At 43.4% G+C, this 26,508-nt stretch overlaps 1 protein-coding gene and 1 pseudogene across 1 annotated transcript; one reads left to right on the top strand and one right to left on the bottom strand.

Moving 5' to 3' along the window:
• Positions 1–3,442: 3,442 nt before the first annotated feature.
• LOC148716464 (small subunit ribosomal RNA) lies at positions 3,443–4,332 on the top strand (annotated as a pseudogene; the record flags this gene model as incomplete).
• A 1,874-nt stretch (positions 4,333–6,206) lies between these two features.
• LOC148716463 (uncharacterized) lies at positions 6,207–7,482 on the bottom strand. The gene has a single exon (XM_088745634.1). The coding sequence runs from the start codon at positions 7,480–7,482 to the stop codon at positions 6,604–6,606; it is 879 nt and encodes a 292-aa protein (XP_088601760.1). The 3' UTR covers positions 6,207–6,603.
• Positions 7,483–26,508: the final 19,026 nt, after the last annotated feature.

Raw genomic sequence — 26,508 nt, 5'->3', positions numbered from 1 at the left:
TTTTTGAGTCTGTTTTTGCAGGGCTAAGAAACCTTAAAAATCAAACGAAATTGACACAAAATGATATACACATGATTGTCCATTTCCTTTACAATGGTTTTCTGTAACTGTTTTAGAAAAGAATTGATTTCAGATTTTTTTATGAATTTTCTTGTAACACGAGTCTCATATGTACGCTGTGCGGACCTATACTTTTATCTTTTAAAAATTGGTAAAAAACTCACTTTGTATCGGTTTTTCGTTAAACTTACACCAATTAAAAGTATTTTTGATTAAAAATAAAAAAGGATTGATTTTTCTAACCTTTTTCGTCTTCTTTTACACGCCATAAATCTTAAGCGTTTCTATCCATTCACTTAATACTTAACACATACAATGGAATGTATGTGTAAGTATTAAGTGAATGGATAGAGGGCTTTTGAGTATTAAGTGAATGGAATGAGGGCTTTTGAGTAACAGTAGATTTAATGAGTGCCTGTCCATTTCACGATTACGCTATTTTCGCCTAACTCCTGACGTTTGAAAAATTCTAAAAAATTAACAAAACATTAACTGTACCTTTTTTGACCAGCATAAGATAGAACATAAAACGACGTTATCTACCATGTTAAATTTTGTTTAAAATTTTAAAATTAAATATTTGCTGTGATTGACAGAAGTCAACCTTAATTTACAGGTAGCAATCAATCTAATTTGCCTAAATTAAGAACACCATAAGAAAATCAAATGTCTCATCTCTTATGCCTGTAGGTTTGAAGTTGTTAAACAATAAGGTTATTGAGTTACAGTAGAATGAATAAATGCTACCCTTGGCCAGAAAATCCAAGGTGGCGGACATCAAATAGGATGCCCTCATGGGTACTGCTCTAACTCCTCAACCTGTGATGCTCTTCACTTGCAATTTATGAGAGTACTAAAAGAGGTATAGAACTAGTCACACACCCAATATAAATATATTTCCTCAAGAGAATGGAGTTACGTTAGTTTGAAGATTGACTAGCAAAACATCAAAAATGGGCTAAGGGATAAAAGTGAGAAAAACTCAGTCTTAAGGTCTGGAGACCACTCAGAGTGCGCTAGAGGTTGTTGTTGGGGATCATTGAGCGTATAGCAGGAGTTTCAAAGAAATTCAAAATTTTGACCAAAATGGCCATACTACCCCTTTGCCAAAAAATCAAAGATGGCGGACATCAAATGGGATGCCCTCATGGGAACTGCTCTAATTCCTTAACCTGTCATGCTCTTGACTTGCAATTTAAGAGAGTACTACATGCGGTATAGAACTAGTCACTTACCAAATACGAATACATTTCTTCAAGACACAATGAAGTTACGTTAGTTTGAAGATTGACTAGCAAAACATCAAAAATGGGCTAAGGGGTAAAAGTGAGAAAAACAGACCACTCAGAAAGCGCTAGAAGTTGTTGTTAGGGATCATTGAGCCTATAGCAGGAGTTTCAGGGAAATTAAAAATTTTGATCAAAATGGCCATGCTACCCGTTGGCCAAAATGTCCAAGATGGCGGACACCAAATGGGGTGCTATCATGGCAACTACTACAACAACTAACGAATCTCTAAGGATGTGGAATTGTAATTTTTGTGAGACAGACATGGCATGGAACTAGTTTGCTATGAAGTTTGAAGTAGTTAGATGCCGAATTAAGAGAGATATTGCGGCTGGAAGAATGACAAGTCAAACGTGTCAGATGCGCTAAGGGGTACAAGTGAGAATATCTTTCTTGTTGGAAGGAATAATGGACTTCAACTTTTTTTATCAAACAACATATTATATATTGTTAGAAAGGTCTTGACGAGAGGAACATTTTGGTGTATTTAAAACCCTTCAATGCGCAGGCCTTGGACTATGCCTAGGACTAAGACTATGATTGTGACTAGCACTCTTACTATGACAATGATTATGACAGGCTAGGAAGATTACTATTACTAATACTAGGACGATAGATTTGACTATGTCCAAGAGTAACGCCATGGACATGGTTATTGTCATAGTCATAGTCCTCCTAATCATAGTCAGAGTACTAGTCATAGTCAGACAGTCATAGTCATAGTCATAGTTTTGGTCATGGCTATGACTTTAATAATGACTATGACCATACTATGGTTGTGACTATGGCTAAGACTATGACTATGACTGATACTAGGAGTCACAACCATAGTATCGTCATAGTCGTTATCAAAGTCATAGCCATGACAGAAACTATGACTATGACTATTACTATGTCTGACTGTGACTAGGACTATGGCTATGACTATAACTATGACTAGGACTAGGACTATGACTATGGCCTTACTCATAGGCATAGTCATATCTATAGTCATAGTATCAGGTATAGTCATAGTCATAGCCATAGTCACAGCCATAGTATGTTCATAGTCATTTTGAAAGTCAGAGCCATGTCATAAACTATGACTATGACTATGACTACCTCTGACTAGGACTAGGACTATGCCTATGACTGGGGCCCTAACCCTTTAGGGCAACCGTTTGGGGTAAATTAGGGTGTGGCTGTGACTGTGACTGGTTACCTAACTTCGTGACCGACTCGTGACTGACCTGGTTGCCTGGTTGACTGCCTGTTTGACTGAAACGTTAACTGGCTCAATGATACTAGAGTGGCGATCTAACCCTATATCTAAGAGCTAAGGACTAACCCTGACCGTTTATTTAAGAGGTAAGAAGTAACCCAATCGCTAACACTAACCGATATTTATTCCTAACCATACCCCTATCCCTAGACCTAACCTAAATCTATTCTCGACCTCTACTTTACCCTACCCTTAGCCGTTATTTATTCCTTACCCTAACCCTAATTAGGGTTAGCGTTATACGGTTGGGGTAAGAATAAATTATTGGATGGATGAGCCTAGAGAAATTTTACTAACCCTAGCCGTAACCCTCAGGGGTTAGGGTTAGGGAAGAATTAGGATTACGGTATTAAACTCTGGTTAGGTTGGGGTTAGGGTTAAATTAGGATGAGGGTTAGGAATAAAATTAGGGTTAGGAATAAAATTACAGTTAGGGTTCATTTGATAACTTTTAGGCTTAGGGATAGGTATAAATTAAAGTTGGGGTTAGGGTTAGGGATAGGAATATGGATAGCATTTTCTTACATGCTACCTTTAGAGTCTAACCGGGTTCTGTTGGGGCAGCATGTCAGGAGATGGCACGGGGTAGTTGTTCGCGGAAAAGACGTGGCATACATAGAGTTTTGTCTGCGCTGGGCAAATTAAGAGAGAAGACCCGATCGCTCGGCGACCTTTGATGGGGGAGCAACGAGCCAAGGCGCGATAATTTGGTGGCCTTTCACTGGGTGAGCTTTGGAAAGAACGTAGGGTGCGGCATCGTCCGCTGGTGGGAGAGGCTTGTGGCCGGAGTTTGAGTTGTTTTATTGGCGACTGACTCCAATTAGGGTTAGCTACCTTGTTGATCCTGCTAGTAGTGATATGCTCGTCCCAAAGACTAAGCCATGCATGTCTAAGTATAAGCACTAGTACTGTGAAACTTCCAATGGCTCAGTAAATCAGTTATCGTTTATTTGATTGTACCCTTACTACTTGGATAACCGTAATAATTGTAGAGGTTACAGTTGCGAAAAGTCCCGACTGTCTTCGGAAGGGATGTATTTATTAGAGTAAAAACCAATGCAGATTTTGCCCGGTGTTGTGGTGAATCATAGTAACTAATGGAATCGCACGGTCTTTGCGCTGGCGATGTTTTATTGAAATATCTATCCTATCAACTGTCGGTGGTAAGGTAGTGACTTACCATGGTTGCAACGGGTGACGAAGAATTAGGGTTCGATTCCGGAGAGGGAGCCTGAGAAACGGCTACCACATCCAAGGAAGGCAGCAGGCGCGCAGATTACCCAATCCTGACTCAGGGAGGTAGTGACAGGATATAACAATACAAGGCTTTTGCAAGTCTTGTAATTGGAATAAGCACAACCTAAATCCTTTAATGAGGATCCATTGGAGGGTAAGTCTGTTGCCAGAAACCGCGGTAATTCCAACTTCAATAGCGTATATTAAGGTTGTTGCAGTTAAAAAGCCCCTAATTGGATCTTGGGATAGCCCGACCGGTCTGCCGCAAGATACGTTACTGGCCGAGCTTTTCCTCCTCGCAGAGACTGGGTGTGCTCTTACCTGAGTGTGCTCGGGGTCTGGGACGTTTACTTTGAAAAAATTAGAGTGTTCAAAGCAAGCCGGTGCGTGAATACGTAAGCCTGGAATAATGGAATAGGACTTTGGTTCTAAAAGGACGTAAAGACAGCACAGTGACAATAACTCTCAAAAACGAAACAACAACTTTGAATTTAAATTTACAAGACAAGTCATGACATTCTCATGTCATCTTCGGTTACAAATGAGCATTTAACTGTTTTACATTTGAATATAAATTAAGGGACGTTACACACTACGTATCCGGGCTTACGTTACATTTGAATGTAAAAACGCGAAAAATGTAATTAGCGCGTGCTTGACTAGATCAAAAAATAAATAAATAAATATAGTAATAATAAAAATAGATTAGAAGACCAAGGAACAACATAAATAAAAGGAAAGAGACTATTCTAGGTGTTTCAATTCCTGATTAAGGATGGGTTTTTCCTACTTAATATGCAATGCCTCTTTGATCTTAATTTGGTATTTTGAAGCGGCAGAATCTAAGATCGTGAAAGATTCAGTATCACAAGAGTCAAGACAGGCCCTTGGTGATTGCAGGTGCTTGTAAATATGCGAAGTTTTGAGAATACTTCTATCGAAGTAAGCAAAGCTGAGTTGGATTTGAATTTTCTTCAAAACTGTTTATCCTTCAATGTGTTTCCGATGTTCATCTGTTTTCAACTGCCTGACATAAGTAGACATGATGTACATGCTATTCGAAAACGCCTATTAAGAAGTGCTCTCGCCAAACGAGGAAAGGAACTCTGTAAGTTAACCATAGTAAGAGACAGATTAGCGGTGCATATCAATGGCATTGTCAGCAACATCGATGGATACATCCTCCATGGAACTATTAAATATAATGTAGAGAAGGCTGTGAAACGTGTTATCGACACTCACGAGGGGAAAATTAAAAAGTTTAACGCGAAACGTGATTCTACCGTTTGCTTCAACGGAGACAGTCGTCAACGTCTCGCCGCACAATCTCACGTCCGAACAATTGGAAATACTTAAATATGGTCCTTCACACTCCATCTGTCCTCGTAACATTAGCAAAACGGATGTCTTCTCTTGTTTTGAGCTGATTAATCGCACCATGGTCAGAAATCTACTCGATAGAGAGCTTCGTCACCCGTTGCAACCATGGTAAGCCACTACCTTACCATCGACAGTTGATGGGGTATATATTTCAATGAAACATCGCCAGCGCAAAGGCCGTGCGATTCGATTGGTTACTATGATTCACCACAACACCGGGCAAAATCTGCACTGGTTTTTACTCTAATAAATACATCCCTTCCGAAGACAGTCGGGACTTTTCGCAACTGTAACCTCTAGATTTACTACGGTTATCCAAGTAGTAACGGTACAATCAAATACACGATAATTAATTTAGTGAGCCATTGGAAGTTTCACAGTACTATTTCTTATACTTAGACATGCATGGCTTAATCTTTGAGACAAGGATATGACTACTGGCAGGATACACAAGGTAGCTATCCAATTTCGGAGTCAGTCGCCAATAAAACAACTCAAACTCCGGCCAAATGCCTCTCCCACCAACGGAGGATGCCGCACCCTCCGTTCTTTCGAACGCTCAGACAGCGAGAGGCCACTAAAAGATCGCGCCTTGGCTCGTTGCTCCCCTGTCAAGGCGGCCCCATTAAAGGTCGCCGAGCCATCGGGCCTTCTCTCTTGTTTTGCCCAACGCAGACAAAACTCTCTGTATGCCACGTCTTTTCCGCGTACAACTACCCGGTGCCGCTTCCTGGCATGCTGCCCCAACAGAACCCAGTTAGACTCTGAAGGTAGCATGTAGGAAAATGCTATCCATATTCCTAACCCTAAACCTAACCCTAATTATTCTTGACCTCTACTTTACCCTACCCTTAACCGTTACTTATTCCTTACCCTAACCCTAACCCTGACCCTAACTCTAAACCCTAATATTAGTGTTTTCTTACATATTTTGTAATGATCTATTGTAAACAATTGGTTTTGGAAAGTTTGCAGATACCTTTTGCAAATCCGAGTTCTTGGCCTGAGTTGAAGAAGACGACCCATTTCTCACTGTGGCCAAATTTCGCAGGAACTATCGTGTTTAAACTAAATTCTAGTTTTTTTCTTAGAACTATGCGGCTCACAGTGCGGTTGATATTTATGAAAAGGCTTGATTCTTATTACTTCGCTGACATCGAAACAAAATTGATCAACATAACAGAAGATAAAGCTAAAAGGAAAACACTTACGGAAACATATACAGGAACACATAACTATTAAAGACTTACCTAAAGCTTTTTGCGGCGTTTTGACTGGATATCGAAGTGAAAAGCCGCAGCTCTCAAGTAGGTGGTTCCGTACAAAAAAAAAAAAAAAAACAAACTCAACTTAACTACGGTTTTAGCGTTCATTTCAGCTTAGTTGTCCATTAAACGCCCATAGAAAGGAAATTGGGATGTTTCTTCGCCACGGTAAAGAGCACCATTGATGATCAGCTTTTCGACGTTGAAGTATGCAGTCTTCTTATCGCGCTTGGCCGCCTTTAGGATCGGATATAACACCTTCCTTACCTCGTCAACTTCTTTGGGAAAATCGTCGGATACTCCAAATCCGGTACCCCTTGGAAGATTTTTGATATAGGATTTGATGAAAAATTTATCTTGAAAATCCGTCAGCCTAACTATAATAGGTCGCGGTTGAAGACTTCGATTTGATTGTGAACGGCGTGAAGTAATTCTGTGGACTCTGTCAAAATGAATGTTTTCTTCGTCGATTGGAAGGATCTTTAGCTTCGTACGCATGAATTCTCTTAGGGCGAGTTCGGTGTCATTGTTTGTTTCGTTTTCACGTTCCGTTATTCCAAAGAATTTCATATTTCCTCTACGGCTGTGACATTCGAGTTTAACATGTCGGCGGTGTAGTTCTTTGAGATCGCTCTCGATGCGTTCACTGGAGGCGTCGGCTGCTCCTTGCTTTAAATTAACATCATGAACAATGGCTTTTAGGTCTTCTATCTCTGCTTGCGAGTTCTCTAAGCTCGTTTCAAGGGTTTTGTTTTCTTCTTCAAGAAGAGTAATCCTCTTTTTATAAGTTTCCAACTCGGGAAGTACAGTTAATAGCATGTTGAGTTTCTCTTCAATACCGGAGAGCCTCGAGTTTGTTGTTTCGAGGCACTTTTTGCATTCATGTTTGTGATGTTGATCGAACTCGTCTTCCTCGTCTGTTTGAGAGCTGCCTTCCCTTGTTCGTTTTCTGCCTTTATCCACGGCTCCTTTCTTCGATGATTCGTCAGGCATTGCGAATGGTTATTAAATATATTTTAACCACCACTAGGGCTGCGAAACTGTAAAGATACTACGAGCACATTTTAGGCGTGACCGCCATCTTTCGTCCCTCGTCCCAGTCTTGTCCCCTATCGTGTTTAAACTAAATTCAATTTTTTTTCTTATAGATTTCATTACAATGTGGTAAAAAAAAATTGGATTTGGCTTGTTCGTGGATACATTGTGGAAAACTGTCTTTTCAGCTTGAGTTGAGCAAGACTTAACAACTTTTTACTCCCTGTCTAAATGTTGCTGGAAAGATCGGGTATCATCCAAATTTTAGCCTTCTCTTTCAGATTTTTGACTAGATGCAATCTAGTCAAAAAAATTGACTAGATTGCATCTAGACTTGACCCTTTTCACTCTCTAACTAAGTTTTGCTGAAAAACCGGGTATTAAGCAAATTTTAGTATTTTCTTACAGATTTCAATGCAATCTAGTAAAATAAACTGCTTTTGGGTTGTTTGAGCATTGTTTTTGCATAACCGTGTTTTCAGCTTGAACTGAGCAAGACTTGACCCATTTCACTCTCTGGCCAAATTCCCAAGGAAACATCAAGTATCAAAAATATTTCATTGTTTCCTTAGAGACTGCCTGACCGACTGGTTGACTGCTTTTTACTAAGTTGTTGGCTGACAGGTAAGTGACTGGCAAACCAAAGGTGACTGACTGGTTGACATACTAGCTGGTATCAGACTGGCTGACTACCTACCGGTTCCTGAGTGACGAGTGACTCTCGGACTGATTGGTTGAATCAGTGTGTTGAAGCAGACTGGCTGTGACTCGTTACCAAGCTTCGTGACAGATTCGTGAATGAGTGTCTAATTGCCTTGTTGACCACCTAGATGACTGAAACGTTGACTGCTCTATGGTACTTGACTGGCCATCTGACTGGGTAAGTGACCGGGTTACCGACCGGCGACTGAAGATAATTGACTGGTGACTGGCTTGTTGACTGACCGGCTAACGAAATGGTTGACTGAAACATTGGCACTTGACAGGCTTACTTAATTGGTGACCGACTGGTGACTGAGTGGCTGATTGACTGGTGACTGCCTGGCTGGTTGACATACTAGCTGGTATCAGACTGGCTGACTACCTACCGGTTCCTGAGTGACGAGTGACTCTCGGACTGATTGGTTGAATCAGTGTGTTGAAGCAGACTGGCTGTGACTCGTTACCAAGCTTCGTGACAGATTCGTGAATGAGTGTCTAATTGCCTTGTTGACCACCTAGATGACTGAAACGTTGACTGCTCTATGGTACTTGACTGGCCATCTGACTGGGTAAGTGACCGGGTTACCGACCGGCGACTGAAGATAATTGACTGGTGACTGGCTTGTTGACTGACCGGCTAACGAAATGGTTGACTGAAACATTGGCACTTGACAGGCTTACTTAATTGGTGACCGACTGGTGACTGAGTGGCTGATTGACTGGTGACTGCCTGGCTGGTTGACTGGCCGACTGACTAAGAAGTTGTCTGACCAAGTGGTACTTGGCTGGCTATCTGACTGGTTGTCTGACCTCCGAATCGACTGGTGAAGGAATGGCTCATTGAATGCTGAGTAACTGGCTGACTGCCTGATTAACTGACTGGGCGACTGAAAGGTTGACGGGTTTAATGGTATTGGACTGGATATCTGGCTGGTTAACTGACTTGCTGAACAACTGGTGACTGATCGGCTAGTTAACTAATGATTAAGTGACTCATTGACTAAGTGGCTGATTAAAAGACTGACTTAATCAATGGTACTTGACTGGCTATCTGTCTGGTTGGTCGACTTCCTGCCCAATTGGTCGCGAATAATAGACTGCTGACTGACTTGCCGACTGGCTGGTTGACTGACTCGGTTAATAAATGGTTGACTCGCTCAGTGGCACTTGACTTGCTATCTGACTTGTTAACTAACTTGGTGACCGACTTGTGACTAAGTGCCTCGTTGAATGGTGATTGAGATGCTGACTGGCTGGTTGACTCAGTGAATAACTGAATGCTTGAATGACTCACTGGCATTTGCTTGGCTATCTAACCGATTAACTAACTTTCTGACCAACTGCTAACTGAGTGTCTAACCGACTAACCTGGTGAATAACTGGCTGTGTCTTGTGGACTGACTGGATGACTCAGTGTTACCGAACTGGCTGTCTGACTAGTTACTTGAGTTTCTGATCGTTTGGCGACAAAGTGCTTAGCTGAATGGTGATTGAGATGGTGACTGGCATGCTAACTGAGTAAGTGACTAAATGGTCGGCTGACTCAGTGGCACTTGACTGGCTATCTGACGAGTTACCTGACTTGCTGATCGACTGGTGACTAACTGGCTGAGTGCCTGGTGGACTGGGTGGATGACTTGCTGGTGGTACGTTACTGGATTTCGTACAGGTTAACTGAGTTGCTACCTGAGTGCGATGTTAACCGAGTGGTAACTGACTGGTTACTGACTGATGGTTAACTGGCTGATTGTTAACTTTCTTACTTACTTGTACTCCAACGGCTGACAAACTGGCTAACGGATTGTTTATCTAACTACTTGAGTGACTGGCTCAGTGAGTGGTTGTCCGACTGACTGAATTAATGGTTACTAACTTATTGACGGGTAAACTAACTAAGTGATACCTAACCGGCTGACTGACTGGTTGAGTGACTCGCTTGTGCCTCACTAGCCCTCCGACTTTTCGATCGACATGGTGACCGACTACCGACGAACTAATTAACTGAAGACGGACTTGTGAACTGGTTGGTACCGGAGCGGGATACTGTATGTCTAACTGACTGAGTTAAAGGTTCCCGAGCCTTTAACTGGTGACTGACTGATTGAATAAATCACTCGTAGCCGACTGGCGATCTGATTTGTTGACGGACGCACTGACTGGGAAACGATTGGGTAATTAACTGGTAACTGACTGGTTAATTGGTTGAATCACCCACTACTAGCTGACCAGCCTATTAACTGGTTGCCTATGTGGTTGGCTGTTTGGTGAACTATCCTTCTGACGAATTGTTGACTCACCAGTTAACTGACTTCTTAAATGAGTGATTGGTGACGTGGTGACCGACTGGTCGACTAACTTAGCGGTACCTGATCTGCTGATTAACCGGTTGACTGAGCTAGTGCTTCTTGAACGGCTGACTAACTGGGTTCCTAACTGGTTGACTGACTGAACGACTTTAAGATTATTGACTGGCGAGTGATTGCATACGGGAATCCTGAGATTTTGACTTCCTTGCTGACTCATTGACGCTGACTTTCTGGTTGAGCGACTGTTTAACTTACTGGTTGAATGACTGTTTGACTGGCTGGGTGATTGGCTTGCTGAGAGATTTATTAGTGGGTAAATACTGCCTTTCCATCTAATGGGTTGACCTAATCACTGGTGCCTGAGCGAGTGACTGACTTGTTGACTATCTTACTGAGCGACTGGAAATGGACTGACTAACTGAGTGTTTACTGACTTGAACACTACGTGACCGGGTGACTGACTGAGTGACAGACTTGGTAGTACTTGACCATCTGAGAAACTCTAACGCTACCTGGCTGACCCATAGGAGATTGACAGGCTTAAAGACTAGTTCACTGAGTGGTTGAGTGAATTACTGGTATCCAACTGTGTATCTTAAAGGTTGCCTCGGCTGTTGCCGACCCATTAATGAATGCACGGGTAAATGACTATCCAACTTAATGACAAGTGACCAGCTAACTAATTGGTTTACCACCTTGCTAATTGACTGGTGACTGACTTAATACACAAATAAAAAGTATAAACAAAGTGGTGACTGGCCTACTGGCTGACTGACTAGTCGACTTCGTCGGTGGTACCTGACCAGCAGACTGACTAGTTGACTGACACAGTGGCTCCTGAGGCCCCTTTGATTGGTCGACTGATGGGTTGACTGACCTTCATACCGACTGGCGACTGAAAGGCTGGGTGAGTGGCTGGTGGACTGACTGGATGACTGAGTGATTGAATGACTAAGTGGTACTTGACTGGTTATCGGACTAATCAACCGCCTTGCCAAGCGACTGGCGACTTCGTCGTATTTTGAGTCGTGACTGACCAGCTTACTGGCTGGTTTACTGACTCGCTGTCTGAATGTTTGAGTAACCCAGTCCTACTTAAATGGTTATCTGAATAGTTAACTGATTTGATGGCCGACTTTTGATTGAATGGCCAATTGAGGGGTGAATGATGGCCTGACTGGCCGTTATACTAATTAGCTCTCAGAATGGGTGAATGTCCGAGTGATATTTGTCTGGTTAACTGAACTGCTGAGCGATTCGTTACTGTGTTGCTAATTGAATGGTGACTGACTGGCTGACTGCGTGGTTGTCTGAAAGGCTGAGTACCCCAATGGTACCTAACTGGCTATGTGACTGGTTAACTGACTTTTTTACCGACTAGTGACTGCCAGGCTAGTCGAGTACTAAGTGACTGGCACTAGACTTGCTACCTAGCCAGTTAGCTGAGGTTTTCATCTTGTGGTGACTTGGAAGCTATATTAGTGTTGACTGTCTCGCTTGTTGACTGACTAGGTGACTGACTGTTTGACTGTCGTAAAAGTACTTGGTATGCTATTTACTTGGTTAACTGGTTTGCACAGCTAATGGTTCACTAATCCACCGCTACTTGACTAGGTATCTGATAGGTAAACTGAAATGTTGACCGATCAGGGACTAATTCACCCACTGACTGGTGACTGTTTTACCGACTGGATGACTAAATTGTTGACTGACTCACTGGTACTTCACTGGCTATCTGACCTGTTAGCTGAGTTGCTCACGGACTGGTGACTGATTGGCCTATCTACTGAGTCACTCACTGCCTGGTTGACTTATTGTATGACTGAAAGCTTGACTGAGTCAGTTACACTTCACTAATTATCGGAGTAGTTAAGTGACTCAGTGGTAATTAATGGGCTGGTGATTGCCATGCTGACTGACAAACGACGGGCTAATTGATGGTCAGCAAGTCACTTAACTACTCCGATAGTTAGTGTGGTGCAACTGTCAGTCAAGCATTCAGTCATACAATAAGTCATCCAGCCAGTGAGTGACCAGTAGGTAGGCCAACCAGTCACTAGGTGAGTCAGCAACTCAGTTAAAACGTCAGTTAGCCATTCAAGTACCACTGAATCAGTCAACCATGTAGTCATCCAGTCAGCCAACCAGCAAGTCAATCACCAGTCAATGGAAGAAGCAGTCACCGGTCGGTCAACAAGTCAGTTAACCAGTCACATACCCAGTTAGGTACCAGTGAATCAGTAAACCATTAGCTGAGCAAATAAGTGAGCCAAGTAAATAATCACTCTAGTACCACTAAGTCAGTGACCCAGTCAGTCACCCAGTCAGTCGATAGGCGAGACAGTGAATACTAAAATAGCCTCCAGGTCACCACTCGGTGGGCAACTTAGTTAACTAGTTAGATGGATGGTCTAATACTATTCAACTTGTCAACCTCTCAGTCAGCCAGTTACTCAGCACTCAATTAGCCACGCAGTCACCAGTCGGTAACTAAGTCAGTTAACTAGTCACATAGCCAGTCAGATACGATTAGGGTAGTCAACCTTTTATTTAGGCAGTCAGACAACGAAGCAGTCAGCCAGTCAGTAACCATTCAATTAGCCACTCGGTAACGAATTGCTCAGCAAGTCAATTAACCAGACAAATATCACTTTAACAGTCACCCATTACGAGAGTAAACTGGTCAATCTGCCAGTCAGGCCGTCAATCACCTATCAATTGGCTACTGAATCACAAGTCCGCCAGCTAATCAGTTGACCAGTCAGTTAACCACTAAAGGTGGAGTGGATTACTCAAACATTCAGACAACGAGAAAGTAAACCAGCCAGTCATCAGGTCAGTTACGACGAAAAAGGCGACGCAGTCGCGAGTCGTTCGGTAAGTTGGTTAACCAGTCAGATAACCAGCCAAGTACCAGTTAGTCATTCAACCATTCAGTCATCCAGTCAGTCCACCAATCACTCACCCAGCCACTCAGTCACAAGTCGGTAAGCAAGTGAGTCAACCCATAAGTCAACTAATGACATAGGCGTCAGGAACCAATGAGTCAGTCAACTAGTCAGTCGTCTGGTAAGGTACTACTGACGAATTCGACCAGTCAGTCAGCTAGTCAGCCAGTCACAACTTTGTTAGCTAGTCAGTCACAAGTCGCTTATTAAGTCAGTCACCAGTCAATTAGCAAGGTGGTAAACCAATCAGTAAGCTTGTCACTTGTCAGTCAGTCAGATAGTCACTAACCCTTGCATTCATTAATGGGTCCGCAACCCAGTCAACCATTGAGATACACAGTTGGATACCAGTAGTTCACTCAACCAATTGGTAAAATAGTCAACAAGCCAGTCAATCACCAATGCGTCATTCAGGTAGCGTAACAGTTTGTCAGCCCATCAAGTACTAGCAAGTCTGTCCCTTAATCTGTCACTCAGCCACTCATTGAGCAGTTTGCTAACCACTCAGTTAGTCAAACCATTACTAGTCGTTCAGTAAGGTAGTCAACAAGTCAGTCGGTCAGGTATCAGTGATTTGTTCAAACCATTAGACGGTCAGGCAGATATCCACACCAATAAGTCAGCAAGTCAATCACGCAGCCAATCAATTAGTCATTTAACCCATCAGTCAATCAGTCGCTAAACCAGGACGTCAGTAGTGAACAATTAGGGAGTAAACCATCAGTCACTAACAAGTCAGTTGCCACTTGGCTAACATCGCACTTAGAGAGCAAGTCAATTAACCAGTCTGATAACCAATCAAGTACCACTAAGAAAGTCATCCATTCAGTCATCCATTCAGTCTGCCAGGCACTTAGCCAGCTATTCACCAGTCGGTCAGATAGTCAGGTAACTGTTCAGATAGCCAGTCAAGTGCCACTGAGTAAGCCGGCCAGTCAGTCACTCACTCAGTCAACCTGCCAGTCAACATCTCAATCACCATTCAGCTAGGCACTTAGTTGCCAGTCGGTAAGCAACTCAGCTAGCTAGTCAGACAGTCAGTCAAGTACCATTGAGTCATCCAGTCAGTCCACAAAACACTCAGCCAGTTAGTCCCCAGGCAGTTAGTCACTCAGTCAGCAGTCCTTGAGCAAGTTAATTAACCGGTTAGATAGCCAAGCAAGGAACACTGAGTCAGCCAACCGTTCAGTCAGTTACTCAACTAACCAGCCAGTCAGCATCTCAATTACCATTCAACTAGGCACTTAGTCACAAGTCGGTCACGAAGTTAGTTAACCAGTCAGATAGCAAGTCAAGTGCCTCTGAGCCAGTCAACCATTCATTAATCGGATCCGTCAACCAGCCAGTCGACCAGTCAGTAAGTAGTAGTTTATTAGTGACATAGGGTTCATTTTATCTCCAAGTCGACTAACAAAACATATAGCCAGTCAATCACCATTGACTTAATCAATCTTCAATTAGCCGCTTGGTCAGCGAGTCGCTTAGTCACCAGTCAATTAGCCGACCAGTCACCAGTTGTACACCAAGTCAGTTAACCAGACAGATATACGGTCCAGTACCATTAAGCCAGTTTACCTTTCAGTCGGCCAGTAAGTCAAACAGGCAGTAAGCCAGTCAGTAAGTGCGATGTTGGCCGAGTGGCAACTGCCTAGTTACTGACTGCTGTATTACTGGCTGATTGTTAACTATTTCAACGGCTGACTAACTGGCTAACTAATTGATTAGCTAGGTGCTTGAGTAACCGGTTGAGTGAGTAGTTACCCGACTAACTGAGTTAATGGTTACTGACTAATTGACGGGTAAACTAACTCACTAATACCTGACTGGCTGACTGACTGGTTAAGTGACTCGCTCGTGCCTCACTAGCCCTCCGACTTGTTGACTGACATGGTGACCGACTACCCACAAACTCATTGGCTGATGGCGGAGTTCTGATTTAACTAATTGGTAGCTCAGCGAGTTACTGAATGTTTAACTTACTGAATGAGTTGAAGGTTCCTGAGCCGATTTACTGATTGATTGACTGACTCAATAGTAGCTGACTGGCCATTTGACCTGTTGACGGACGCGCCGACTAAAAAATAATTGGCTAGGGTTACTCAACCATTCACACAGAGAGTCAGTAAACCACCCAATCAGCTGGTCAGTCGCGACTCAAAATGTCATCAGTCATCCAGTCAGTCCACCAGCCACTCACCCAGCCAATCAGTAACCAGTCGTTAAGCAAGTCAGTCAACCCATTAGTCAACTAGGCAGATAGGCGTCAGCAACCAATGAGTCAGTCAACTAGTCCATCAGCTTGTCAAGTACCACTGTCGATGTCGACCAGTCAGTCAGCCAGTCAGCCAGTCAGTCAGTCACCACTTTGTTAGCTAGTCAGTCACTAGTCGCTTATTCAGTTAGTCACCACACCGCTAGCAAGGCAATAAACCAATCACTCAACTGGTCATTTGTCAGTAAGTCGGATAGTCACTTAGCCGTGAATTTATTAATGGTCCGCAACTCAGTCAACCATTGAGATACACAGAAGCATACCAGTAATTCACTCAACCACTCACTAAACTAGTCACTAAGCCAGTCAATCACCTATAGGTCAGCCAGGTAGCGTAACAGTTTGTCATCCGGTCAAGTACTAGCAAGTCAGTCACTCGGCCACTCAGTGAGCAAGTCAGTAACCACTCAGCTCGTCAGTCCATTACCAGTCGCTCAGTAAGGTAGTCAGCGAGTCAGTTAGTCTGTGAGGTACCAGTGATTAGGTCAACCCAGTTAACGGTCAGAAAGTAATCACCCACCAATAAATCTTTAACCAAGACAATCACCTAGCATGTCAAACAGTCATTTAACCAGTCAGTCAATAGTTCGCTCAACCGGGAAGTCACCGAGTTAAGTACCAATGAATGATTCACCAGTCGACCAGTAAGCCAGTCAACACCTTAGGATTCCAGTTAAGTAACAGTAGGTCGGTCAAGCCGTCAGTCAGCCGTTCAAATATCATTGACTCACTCAAGCAGTCAATCAGGTGACGAGTCATCATTCAGTCAACTAGTTAGTAAACCAGTCAGTCAGTTAGTCAGGTACTAGTGGGTTATTCAATTAGTCAGTTGGCCTATTACTCAATCGTCAGTTAGACAGTCCGTCAGCACTCGGCCACGAGTGACTTCATTAACAAGTCAGACAGTCACTGTATCAATCAGTTGGCAGTCAGTAATCTTTAAGTCCTTCATTCAGTCAACGAGTTAGGGACCCAGTTAGTCAGCCGTTCATGAATCAGTGTTTAAGTCATCCAGTTAGCCAGCGCATCAGGTACCAGTGAATAGTAAACCAAGTAGAACAAGTAAATAGGCCGGTCACCTAGTAGTGAGTCAGTCAGCCACTTAACCAGTCAGTTACCAGTCAATTAGCAATCGTTTCTCAGTAAATGCGTCAGTCAACAAGTCAGATTGCCTGTCAACTACCAGTGAATCAGTCAATCCGTCAGTCTCTCAGCTCAGAAACCTTTAACTCAGTCACTCAGTTAAACATTCACTAACCCGCTCAGGTAACAACCAATTAGTTCAAAAGTCCGTCACCTGTCAATAAGCCCGTCGGTGGTCGGTCACCGTGTCGGTCACCATCACCTTTTTGACTAGATTGCATCGAAATCTGAAAGAGAACCCCAAACTTTGGATGATACCTGATTTTTCCAGCAACATTTGGACAGAGGGTGAAAATGTGCGAAGTCTTGCTCAACTCGGGCTGAGAACACAGTTTTCCAAAATGTATCTACGAACAAGCCAAATCCAATTTTATTGACCAGATTGTAATGAAGTCTATAAGAAAAAACTAGAATTTAGTTTAAACACGATGTTTCCTGCTGAATGTGGTCTTACTGAGAAATGGCTGAAGTTTTGTTCAACTCAGACTAAGAACTCGGATTTGCAAAAGCTATCTGCAAACTTGCCATAACCAATTGATTTCAATAGATTATGCCGAAACCTGTAAGAAAACACTAACATTTGCTTTAGATCGGATCTTTCTTACGAAATTTGGACATAGAGTGAAATTCGTCAACTCTTGCCCAACTCCTACTAAAAATACGGTTTCACAAATGGTATCTCGAGACAAGTCAACACCAATCTTTTTTACAAGATTCTGTTAAAATCTCTAAGATAACACTAAAATGTGGTTGACACCCGATGTTTCCTGCGAAATTTGGCCACAGAGTGAAATGGGTCAACACTTGCTCAACTCGCGCTGAAAACTCGGTTTCTTAAAAAGTAACCAATCTTTTTCAATACATCATGCTGAAATCTGTGAGACAACACTACAACCTGGTTGAGACCCAATGTTTCTTAGAAAATTGGGACAGAGAGTAAAATGCGTCGTCTTGCTCAACTCCTACTATAAATACTGTTTTAGAAAAACGTATCTGCAAAGAAGTCAAGAGCAATTTTTTTGAATAGATTGTGTTCTAATCTGAGAGAAAACATCAAGATTTGTTTAATGTTTCCTTCGAAATTTGGCTAGAGAGTGAAATGGGTCAAGTTTTCCTCAACTCGCGCAGAGAGGCCTTTTAAAAGATTATTTGCAAAGCCAAAACAAACTTTTTTTCAATAAATTGTGCTAAAATGAGTGAGAAAACCCTAAAATTTGCTTCATAGTCAGTTTTTCCTGCGAAATGCCCTCAGAGAGTGAAATGCGTCGTCTTTTTCAACTTGCAGTGAAAGTACTCGGGTCTTAAAGAAAGTCTCTGGAAACAAGCAAAAAGCAATTCTTTTCAATACATTCTCTTGATATCCATAAGAAAACGCTAAAAATTGCTTGACACCCGGTATTTCCTGCGACATTTGGCCACAGTGAAATGCGCCAGGTCAGGCAGTTAACCAGTCACTCAGGCGGTCAGATACCAGTGGGTTAGCCAGTCAGTCACCAAACCGTACACAAGGCAGCAACCAAGTCAGTCAGCTTCTCAGGTACCCAGTGAGTCAGTCAACTACTTATTCAGTCAAGCACTATTCTGTCAGTTAGCCAATCCTTAAGCCAATCAGTCACCAGTCGGGGAGAAAGTCAATTAACCATTGGGTCAACCCGTCAGTGAACCGATCAGATTGCCATCAGGAACCAATGAGTCAGTCAACTAGTCAGTCAGCTGGACAGGTACCACCGAGGAGGTCGACCAGTCAGCCAGCCAGTCAGCCAGTCACCAATTTGTTAGCTAGTAAGTCAATAGTCACTTGTTAAGTCAGTCAACAAGTTAGCAAGTTGGCAAACCAATCAGTTAGCTCGTCACTCGTCAGTCAGTCAGACAGTCACTTAGCCAGTCATTCGCCAATGGGTCAGCAACCCAATCAACCTTGACATACACATTCGCATACCAGTAATTCACTCAACCACTCAGTCAACTAGTCACAAGGCAGTCGATCACTTATGGGTCAGCCAGGTAGCGTAAGAATTACTCAGCCGGTCAAGTACCAGCAAGTCTGTTAGTCAGTCAGTCACTCAGCCATTGGACTTGCTGATCGACCAGTCACTGATTCTCCCATTGACTGGTGACTGGCTGGCTGGTTGACCGACTGCATGATTAAATGGTTGAGCCATTCAACTTCAGCCATTCAACTTGCTGACCGACCAGTGACTGATTCTCCCATTGACTGGTGACTGGCTGGCTGGTTGACCGACTGGATGACTAAATGGTTGACTGACTCAGTGGTACTTGACTGGCTATCTGACTGGTTAACTGAGTTGCTGACGGACTGGTAGCTCATTCGCCTATCTACTGGTCACTGACTGGCTGGTTGACTTATTGTATGAGTGAATGCTTGACTGACTCAGTTGCACTTTACTAACTATCGGAGTAGTTAAGTGCCTTGCTGACCGATTGTTGAATTGGTGGTTAATTGGCTGGTGACTGACCTACTGACTGACAAAGGATGGGTAATCGATAGTGACTCACTGGTTAAGTGGTTGACTTACTCACTAGTAGCTAACCAGCTTATTTAGTGGTTGCCATAGTTGTTGGCTGACTGGCTTACTAAACTGGTGACCGACATGGTGACTCAGCAGCTAACTGACTGGCTAACTGACTGACTTGTGACCTGGTGACTGACTGGTTGATTGAATTAGTTGTTCCTGATCCGGTGGCTGACTGGTTGACTGACACACTGGCTCCTGAATGGCTGAGTAACTGGCTCACTAACTGGTTGACTGACTGAATGAGTTAAAGGTTACTGACTGGCAACTGACTCAGTGAATGGTTGACGGAGTCATTGGTACCTGAGTACTAGTCTGACTTGCTAATTAACTCTCTCGTGAGCGAATAGTGAATGACTGTCTAACTGATGGCTGAGTGATAGGCTCACTGACTAATTGAATGACCCACTAGTACCTAACTGGCTGTCTCACTGGTTGAATAACTAGTTGACTGGTGATTTTCTGGGTGACTGACTTGTTGTCTGACTCAATGGTATGGGAGCGGCTGACTGACCTCTTGACTGACTTAGTGTTACTTGACTGGACCCCTGAGGTGTTGACTGTGTTGCTGATCGACAGATGGCTTATTAACTGGAACTTGACGCGCTGACTTCCTTGTTAACCGACTAATTGACTGACTGGTTTACTAACTGGTTGACTGGCTGGGTGATTGACTTGTTGACAGACTTACTACTGGCTGACTATCGTGTGAACGTTTTACTGGTTGACTGATTTACTGGTCTCTGACCGCCTAACTGACTTGTGGACTATCTTACTAACCGAGTGCTAAAAGACTGACTAAGAGAGTGTTTACTGACTGACTGGCCGAATGGCTGAGTGACTGACTGACTAACAGTCAATTAGCCACTCAGTAACGAATCGCTCAGCAGGTCAGTTACCCAGACAAACTTCACTCAGAGTCACCCATTCAGAGAGCCAATAAGTCAACAGGCCAGTCAGGCCATCAGTTACCCGTCAATTAGCCACTTAATCACAAGCTGGCCAGCAAATCAGTTAAGCAGTCACATAACCACTCAAGCACGACTGGTTTACTCAACCATTCAGACAGAGAGTCAGTAAACCAGCATATCAGCTGGTCACTTACGACTAAAAAAGCGACGCAGTCGCCAGTCGGTCAGCAAGTTAGTTAACCAGTAACATACCCAGGCAAGTACCAGTGATTCAGTGAGCCATTAGCTGAGCAATTCAGTAAACCAATTAAATAGCCACTTAAGTACCACTAAGTCAGTTAACCACTCAGTCACCCAGTCAGTCAACAAGCGAGACAGTCAACACTAAAATAGCCCCCAAGTCACCACTCCCTAAGCAACTCAATTAACTAGTTAGATAGCCAGTCTAGTACCATCGAGCTAGTCCACCTTTTAGTCAGCCAGTCAATCAGCACTCAATTAGCCAAACAGTCACCAGTCGGTCACCAAGTCAGTTAACCAGTCAGATAGCCAGTCAGGTACCATTAGGGTAGTCAACCCTTCGTTCAGCCAGTCACACAGCCAAGCAGTCAGCCAGTCAGTCACCAGTCAATTAGCCACTCAGTAACGAATCGCTCAGCAGGTCAGTTAACCAGACAAATATCACTCAGAGTCACCCATACAGAGAGCCAATAAGTAAAAAGGCCAGTCAGGCCGTCAGTTACTCGTCAATTAGCCAATCAATCACAAGCTGGCCAGCAAATCAGTTAAGCAGTCACATAACCACTAAAGCACGACTGGGTCACTCAACCATTCAGACAGAGAGTCAGTAAACCAGCCAATCAGCTGGTCAGTTACGACTCAAAAAGCGACGCAGTCGCCAGTCGGTCGTCAAGTCGGTTAACCAGTCCGGTAGCCAGTCAAGTACCCCTGAGTCAGTCAACCATTCAGACATCCAATCAAGTCCACCAGCCACTCACCCAGCCAATCAGTCACCAGTCGGTAAGCCAGTCAGTCAACCCATCAGTCAACTAGTCAGATAGGAGTCAGGAACCAATGAGTAAGTCAACTAGTCCGTCATTTTGTCAGGTCCGACTGACGATGTCGACCAGTCAGTCAGCCAGTCAGCCAATAACCACTTTGTTAGCTAGTCAGTCACTAGTCTCTTATTCAGTCAGTCACCAGTCCGTTAGGAAGGTGGTAAACCAATCAGTCAACTGGTCACTTGTCAGTAAGTCGGATAGTCACTTAGCTGTGCATTTATTAATGGTCCGGTCAAGTACTAGCAAGTCTGTCACTCAGTCAGTCACTCGGCCACTCAGTGAGCAAGTCAGTAACCACTCAGTTCGTCAGTCTATTGCCAGTCGCTGAGTAAGGTAGTCAACGAGTCAGTTAGTCGGTCCGGTACCAGTGAGTAGGTCAACCCATTCACGGTCAGAAAGTAATCACTCACCAATAAGTCTGTCAGCAAGTCTATCATCTAGCCAGTCAACCAGTCATCTAACCAGTCAGTCAATAGTTCGCTCAACCAGGAAGTCACCGAGTTAGGTACCAATGAATGAGTCAGCAGTCGACCAGTAAGGCAGTCAACCCCTCAGGATTCCAGTTAAGTAACAGTAGGTCGGTCAAGCCGTCAGTCAGCCGGTCAAATATCATTGAGTCAGTCAAGCAGTCAGCCGGCGAGTCATCATTCAGTCAACTAGTTAGTAAACCAGTCAGTCAGTTAGTCAGGTACTAGTGGGTATTCAATTAGTCAGTGAGCCTATTACTCAGACGTTAGTTACACAGTCCGTCAGTAGTCGGCCACGAGTGACTTAATTAAGAAGTCAGACAGTTACTGAATCATTCAGTCGCCAATAAGTAATCTTTAAGTCTTTCAGTCAGTCAACCAGTTAGGGACCCAGTTAGTCAGCTGTTCATGAAACAGTGTGTCAGTCAACCAGTTAGCCAGCGGATCAGGTACCAGGGAATAGCAAATTAACTAGAACCAGTAAATAGGCTAGTCAGCTAGAAGCGAGTCAGTCAACCACTTAACCAGTCAGTTACCAGTCAATTAGCCAATCGTTTCTCAGTCAGTGCGTCAGTCAACATGTCAGATTGCCAGTCAGCTACCAGTGAGTAAGTCAATGAGTCAGCCACTCTGCTCAGGAACCTTCAACTCAGTCTGTCAGTTAAACATTCAGTAACCCGCTCAAAAACCAACCAGTTAGTTCACAAGTCCGTCATCAGTCAATTAGGCCGTCGGTAGTGAGTCGGTATGTCGGTCAACAAGTCGGATGGCTAGTTAGGCAGCAGCGAGTCACTCAACCAGTCGATAAGCCGGCCAGTTACCAGTGAGTTAGTTTACCTGACAATAAGTCAGTAATCATTTACTCAGTCAGTCGGTTAACAACTCACTCAACCAGTCACTCAAGAAGTTAGATAACCAGTCAGTTAGCCAGTTAGTAAGCCGTTGAGGTACACGTCAGTCAGCAAGTTAACAATCAGCCAGTTAACCATCAGTCAGTAACCAGTCAGTTGCCACTCGGTTAACATCGCACTCAGGCAGCAAGTCAGTTAACAAATCCGACAACCAGTCAAGTACCACTAAATAAGTCAACCATTCAGTCATACAGTCAGTCCACCAGGTACTCAGCCAGTTAGTCACCAGTTGATCAGCAAGTCAGGTAAATGGTCATATAGCCAGTCAAGTGCCACTGAGTCAGCCGACCAATCAGTCACTCACTCAGTCAACCTGCCAGTCAGCATCTCAATCACCATTTAGCTGTTCACCAGTCGGTCAGCAACTCGGGTAACTAGTCAAAATTGTCAGTCAAGTACCATTGAGTCATCCAGTCAGTCCACAAGACATTCAGCCAGTTAGTCACCAGGCAGTTAGTCACTCAGTCAGCAGTCGGTCAGCAAGTTAGTTAACTGGTTAGATAGCCCAGCAAGTACCACTAAGTCAGCCAACCATTCCGTCAGTGACTCAGTCAACCAGCCAGTCAGCATGTCAATCACCATTTAAATAGGCACTTAGTCACAAGTCTGTCACCAAGTTAGTTAACCAGTCAGATAGCAAGTGAAGTGCTACTGAGCCAGTCAACCATTCATTAATCGAGTCAGTCAACCAGCCAGTCGTCCAATCAGTCAATAGTAAATTATTCGCGACATAGTCCCCATTTGATCAGCAAATCGACTAACCAGACAGATAGCCAGTCAAGTACCATTAAGTCACACAGTCTTTCAATCAGCCACTCAGTCAACGAGTGACTTAGTCACCAGTCAATTAGCTGACAAGTCACCAGTTGTACACCAAGTCAGTTAACCAGTCAGATATCCAGTCCAGTAATATTAAGTCAGTCAACCTTTCAGTCGACCAGTCGGTCAATCAGGCAGTCAGCCAGTCAGTCAGCAATTAATAACCCACTCACCCACCAGTCGGTTCGCAAGTCAGACAGCCAATCAGATAGCCAGTCAAGTACCACTGGGTCGGACAACTTTTCAGTCAGTCGGTCAGTCAACCAGCCAGGCAGCGAGTCAGTCACCAGTCAAGTAGCCACTCAGTCACCGGTCGCTGGGAAGTCAGTTAACCTGTCAAGTGCCAATAGTTCAGTCAACCTTTCTGTTAGCTGGTCAGTCAACAAGACAGTTTCTCACCAGTCGATCAGCAAGTCAGGTAAATGGTCAGATAGCCAGTCAAGTGCCACTGAAACAGCCGACCATTCAGTCACTCACTCAGTCATCCTGCCAGTCACCATCTCAATCACCATTTAGCTAAGCACTTGGTCGCCAGTCGATCACCAAGTCAGGTAACTAGTCAGACAGCCAGTTAAGTAACATTGAGTCATCCAGTCAGTCCACAAGACACAGCCAGTTAGTCACCAGGTTAGTCGGTTAGTCACTCATTCAGCAGTTGGTCAGCAAATTAGTTAACAGGTTAGATAGCCGAGCAAATAACATTGAGTCATTCAACCATTCACTCACTCAATGAGTCAACCAGCCAGTCAGAATCTCAATCACCATTCAACAAGGCACTCAGTCACATGTCGGTCACCAGGTTAGTTAACCAGTCAGATAGCAAGTCAAGTGCCACTGAGCGGGTCAACCATTCATTAACCGAGTCAGTCAACCAGCCAGTCGGCCAGTCAGTCAGCAGTCTATTATTTACGACCAATTAGGCAGCAAGTCGACCATCCAGACAGATAGCCAGTCAAGTACCATAGGTCTGTCAACCTTTCAGTCGGCCGGTCAGTCAATCAGGCAGTCAGCCAGTTATTCAGCATTCAATGAGCAATTCCCTCACCAGTCGATTCGCAGGTCAGACAACCAGTCAGATGCCCAGTCAAGTGCCACTGGGTCAGAAAACTTCTTAGTCAGTCGGCTAGTCAACCAGCAAGTCAGTCACCAGTCAATTAGCCACTCCGTTACCAGTCGGTCAGCAGTTACCCAGTCAGATGGCCAGTCAAGTAACATTGAGCAATCAACATTTCAGTCATCTAGGCAGTCAACAAGGCAATTAGACACTCATTCACGAATCTGTCACGAAGTTAGGTAACGAGTCATATCTAGTCACCTTCAACACACTGATTCAACCAATAAGTCAGAGAGTCACTCGTCACTTAGCAACCGGTAGGTGGTCAGCCAGTCTAATACCAGCTAGTATGTCAACCAGTCAGTTAGCCAGTCAGTCACCTTTGTTTTGCCAGTCACTCACCTGTCGGCCAACAACTTAGTAAAAAACAGTCAACCAGTCGGTCAGACAGTCTCTAAGGAAACAATAAAATGTGGTTGATACTTGATGTTTCCTTGGGAATTTGGCCAGAGAGTGAAATGGGTCTACTCTTGCTCAGTTCATGCTAAAAACACGGTTATGCAAAAAGTATCCGCAGACAACCCAAAAGCAGTTTATTTTACTAGATTGCATTGCAATCTGTAAGAAAATACTAAAATTTGCTTAATACCCGGTTTTCCTGCAAAACTTGGTTAGAGATTGAAAAGGCTCAATTCTTGCTCAACTCACGCTAAAAGCACGGTTTTGCAATATTTATTTGCAAAGAAGCCGAAAGCAATCTTTTTTCCTACATACCATCGAAATCTAAGAGAAAACGCCAAAATTTGGTTGAGACCCGATCTTTCCTGCAAAATTTGGCCAGAGAGTGATATGTGCCAAATTTTGCTCAGCTGTGGCTCAAACCACGGTTTTACGATAAAGTATCTACGAACAAGGCAAATCCAACTGTTTTCATCAGATTGTATTAAAATCTATAAGAAAACACTAAAATTTGGATGAAAGACGCTGTTTCCTGCGAAATGTGGCTACAGAGTGGAGTAGGTCGTCTTTCTCAAATCTCGCTGAGAACTCGGTTTTGCAAAAAAGTATCTGCAAACACGTAAAAACCAATTTTTTTGAGAGATTGTGTTCAAATTACTAAAAACACAAAATGTGGTTGATACTTTATGTTTCCTGGGATATTTAGCCAGAGAGTGAAATGGGTCAAGTCTTGCTGAACTCACTCTGACAACAGCCAAAAAGTTGTTTGTTTGACTAGATTGCATTGAACTCTGTAAGAAACCACTAAAATTTCCTTCATACCTGGTGTATCCTTTAAAACTTGGCCAGAGAGTAAAAGGGGTGAAGTCTAGCTCAACTCACTCTGAAAACACGCTTTTGCAAAAAGTATTTGCAAACAACCCAGAAGCACTTGTTTTACTAGATTGCATTAAAATCTGTAACAAAACACAAAAATTTGCTTAACACCCAGTGTTTCCTGGAAAATTAGGCCAGACAGTGAAATAAGTCAAGACTTGCTCATCTCACGCTGAAAACACGGTTTTGCAAAAATTATCTGTAAAGCCAAAACATTCTTTTGACTAGATTGCATCGAAATCTGAAAGACAACGCTAAAATTTGGATGATACCCGATCTTTCCAGCAACATTTGGACAGAGAGTAAAAATTTGCCAAGTCTTGCTCAACTCAAGCTGAAAAGACAGTTTTCCACAATGTATCTACGAACAAGCCAAATCCAATTTTTTTGACCAGATTGTAATGAAATCTATAAGAAAAAACTAGAATTTAGTTTAAACACGATGTTTCCTATGAAATGTGGCCACAGTGAGAAATGGGTTGTCTTTTTCAACTCAGGCAAAGAACTCGAAATAGCAAACG

Source organism: Stylophora pistillata, chromosome 14 (assembly GCF_964205215.1).
Source record: "Stylophora pistillata chromosome 14, jaStyPist1.2, whole genome shotgun sequence".
Lineage (NCBI taxonomy): Eukaryota > Metazoa > Cnidaria > Anthozoa > Scleractinia > Pocilloporidae > Stylophora > Stylophora pistillata.
The sequence above is the reverse complement of the archived record's forward strand: the minus strand, read 5'-3'. Positions and strand labels throughout refer to the sequence as shown.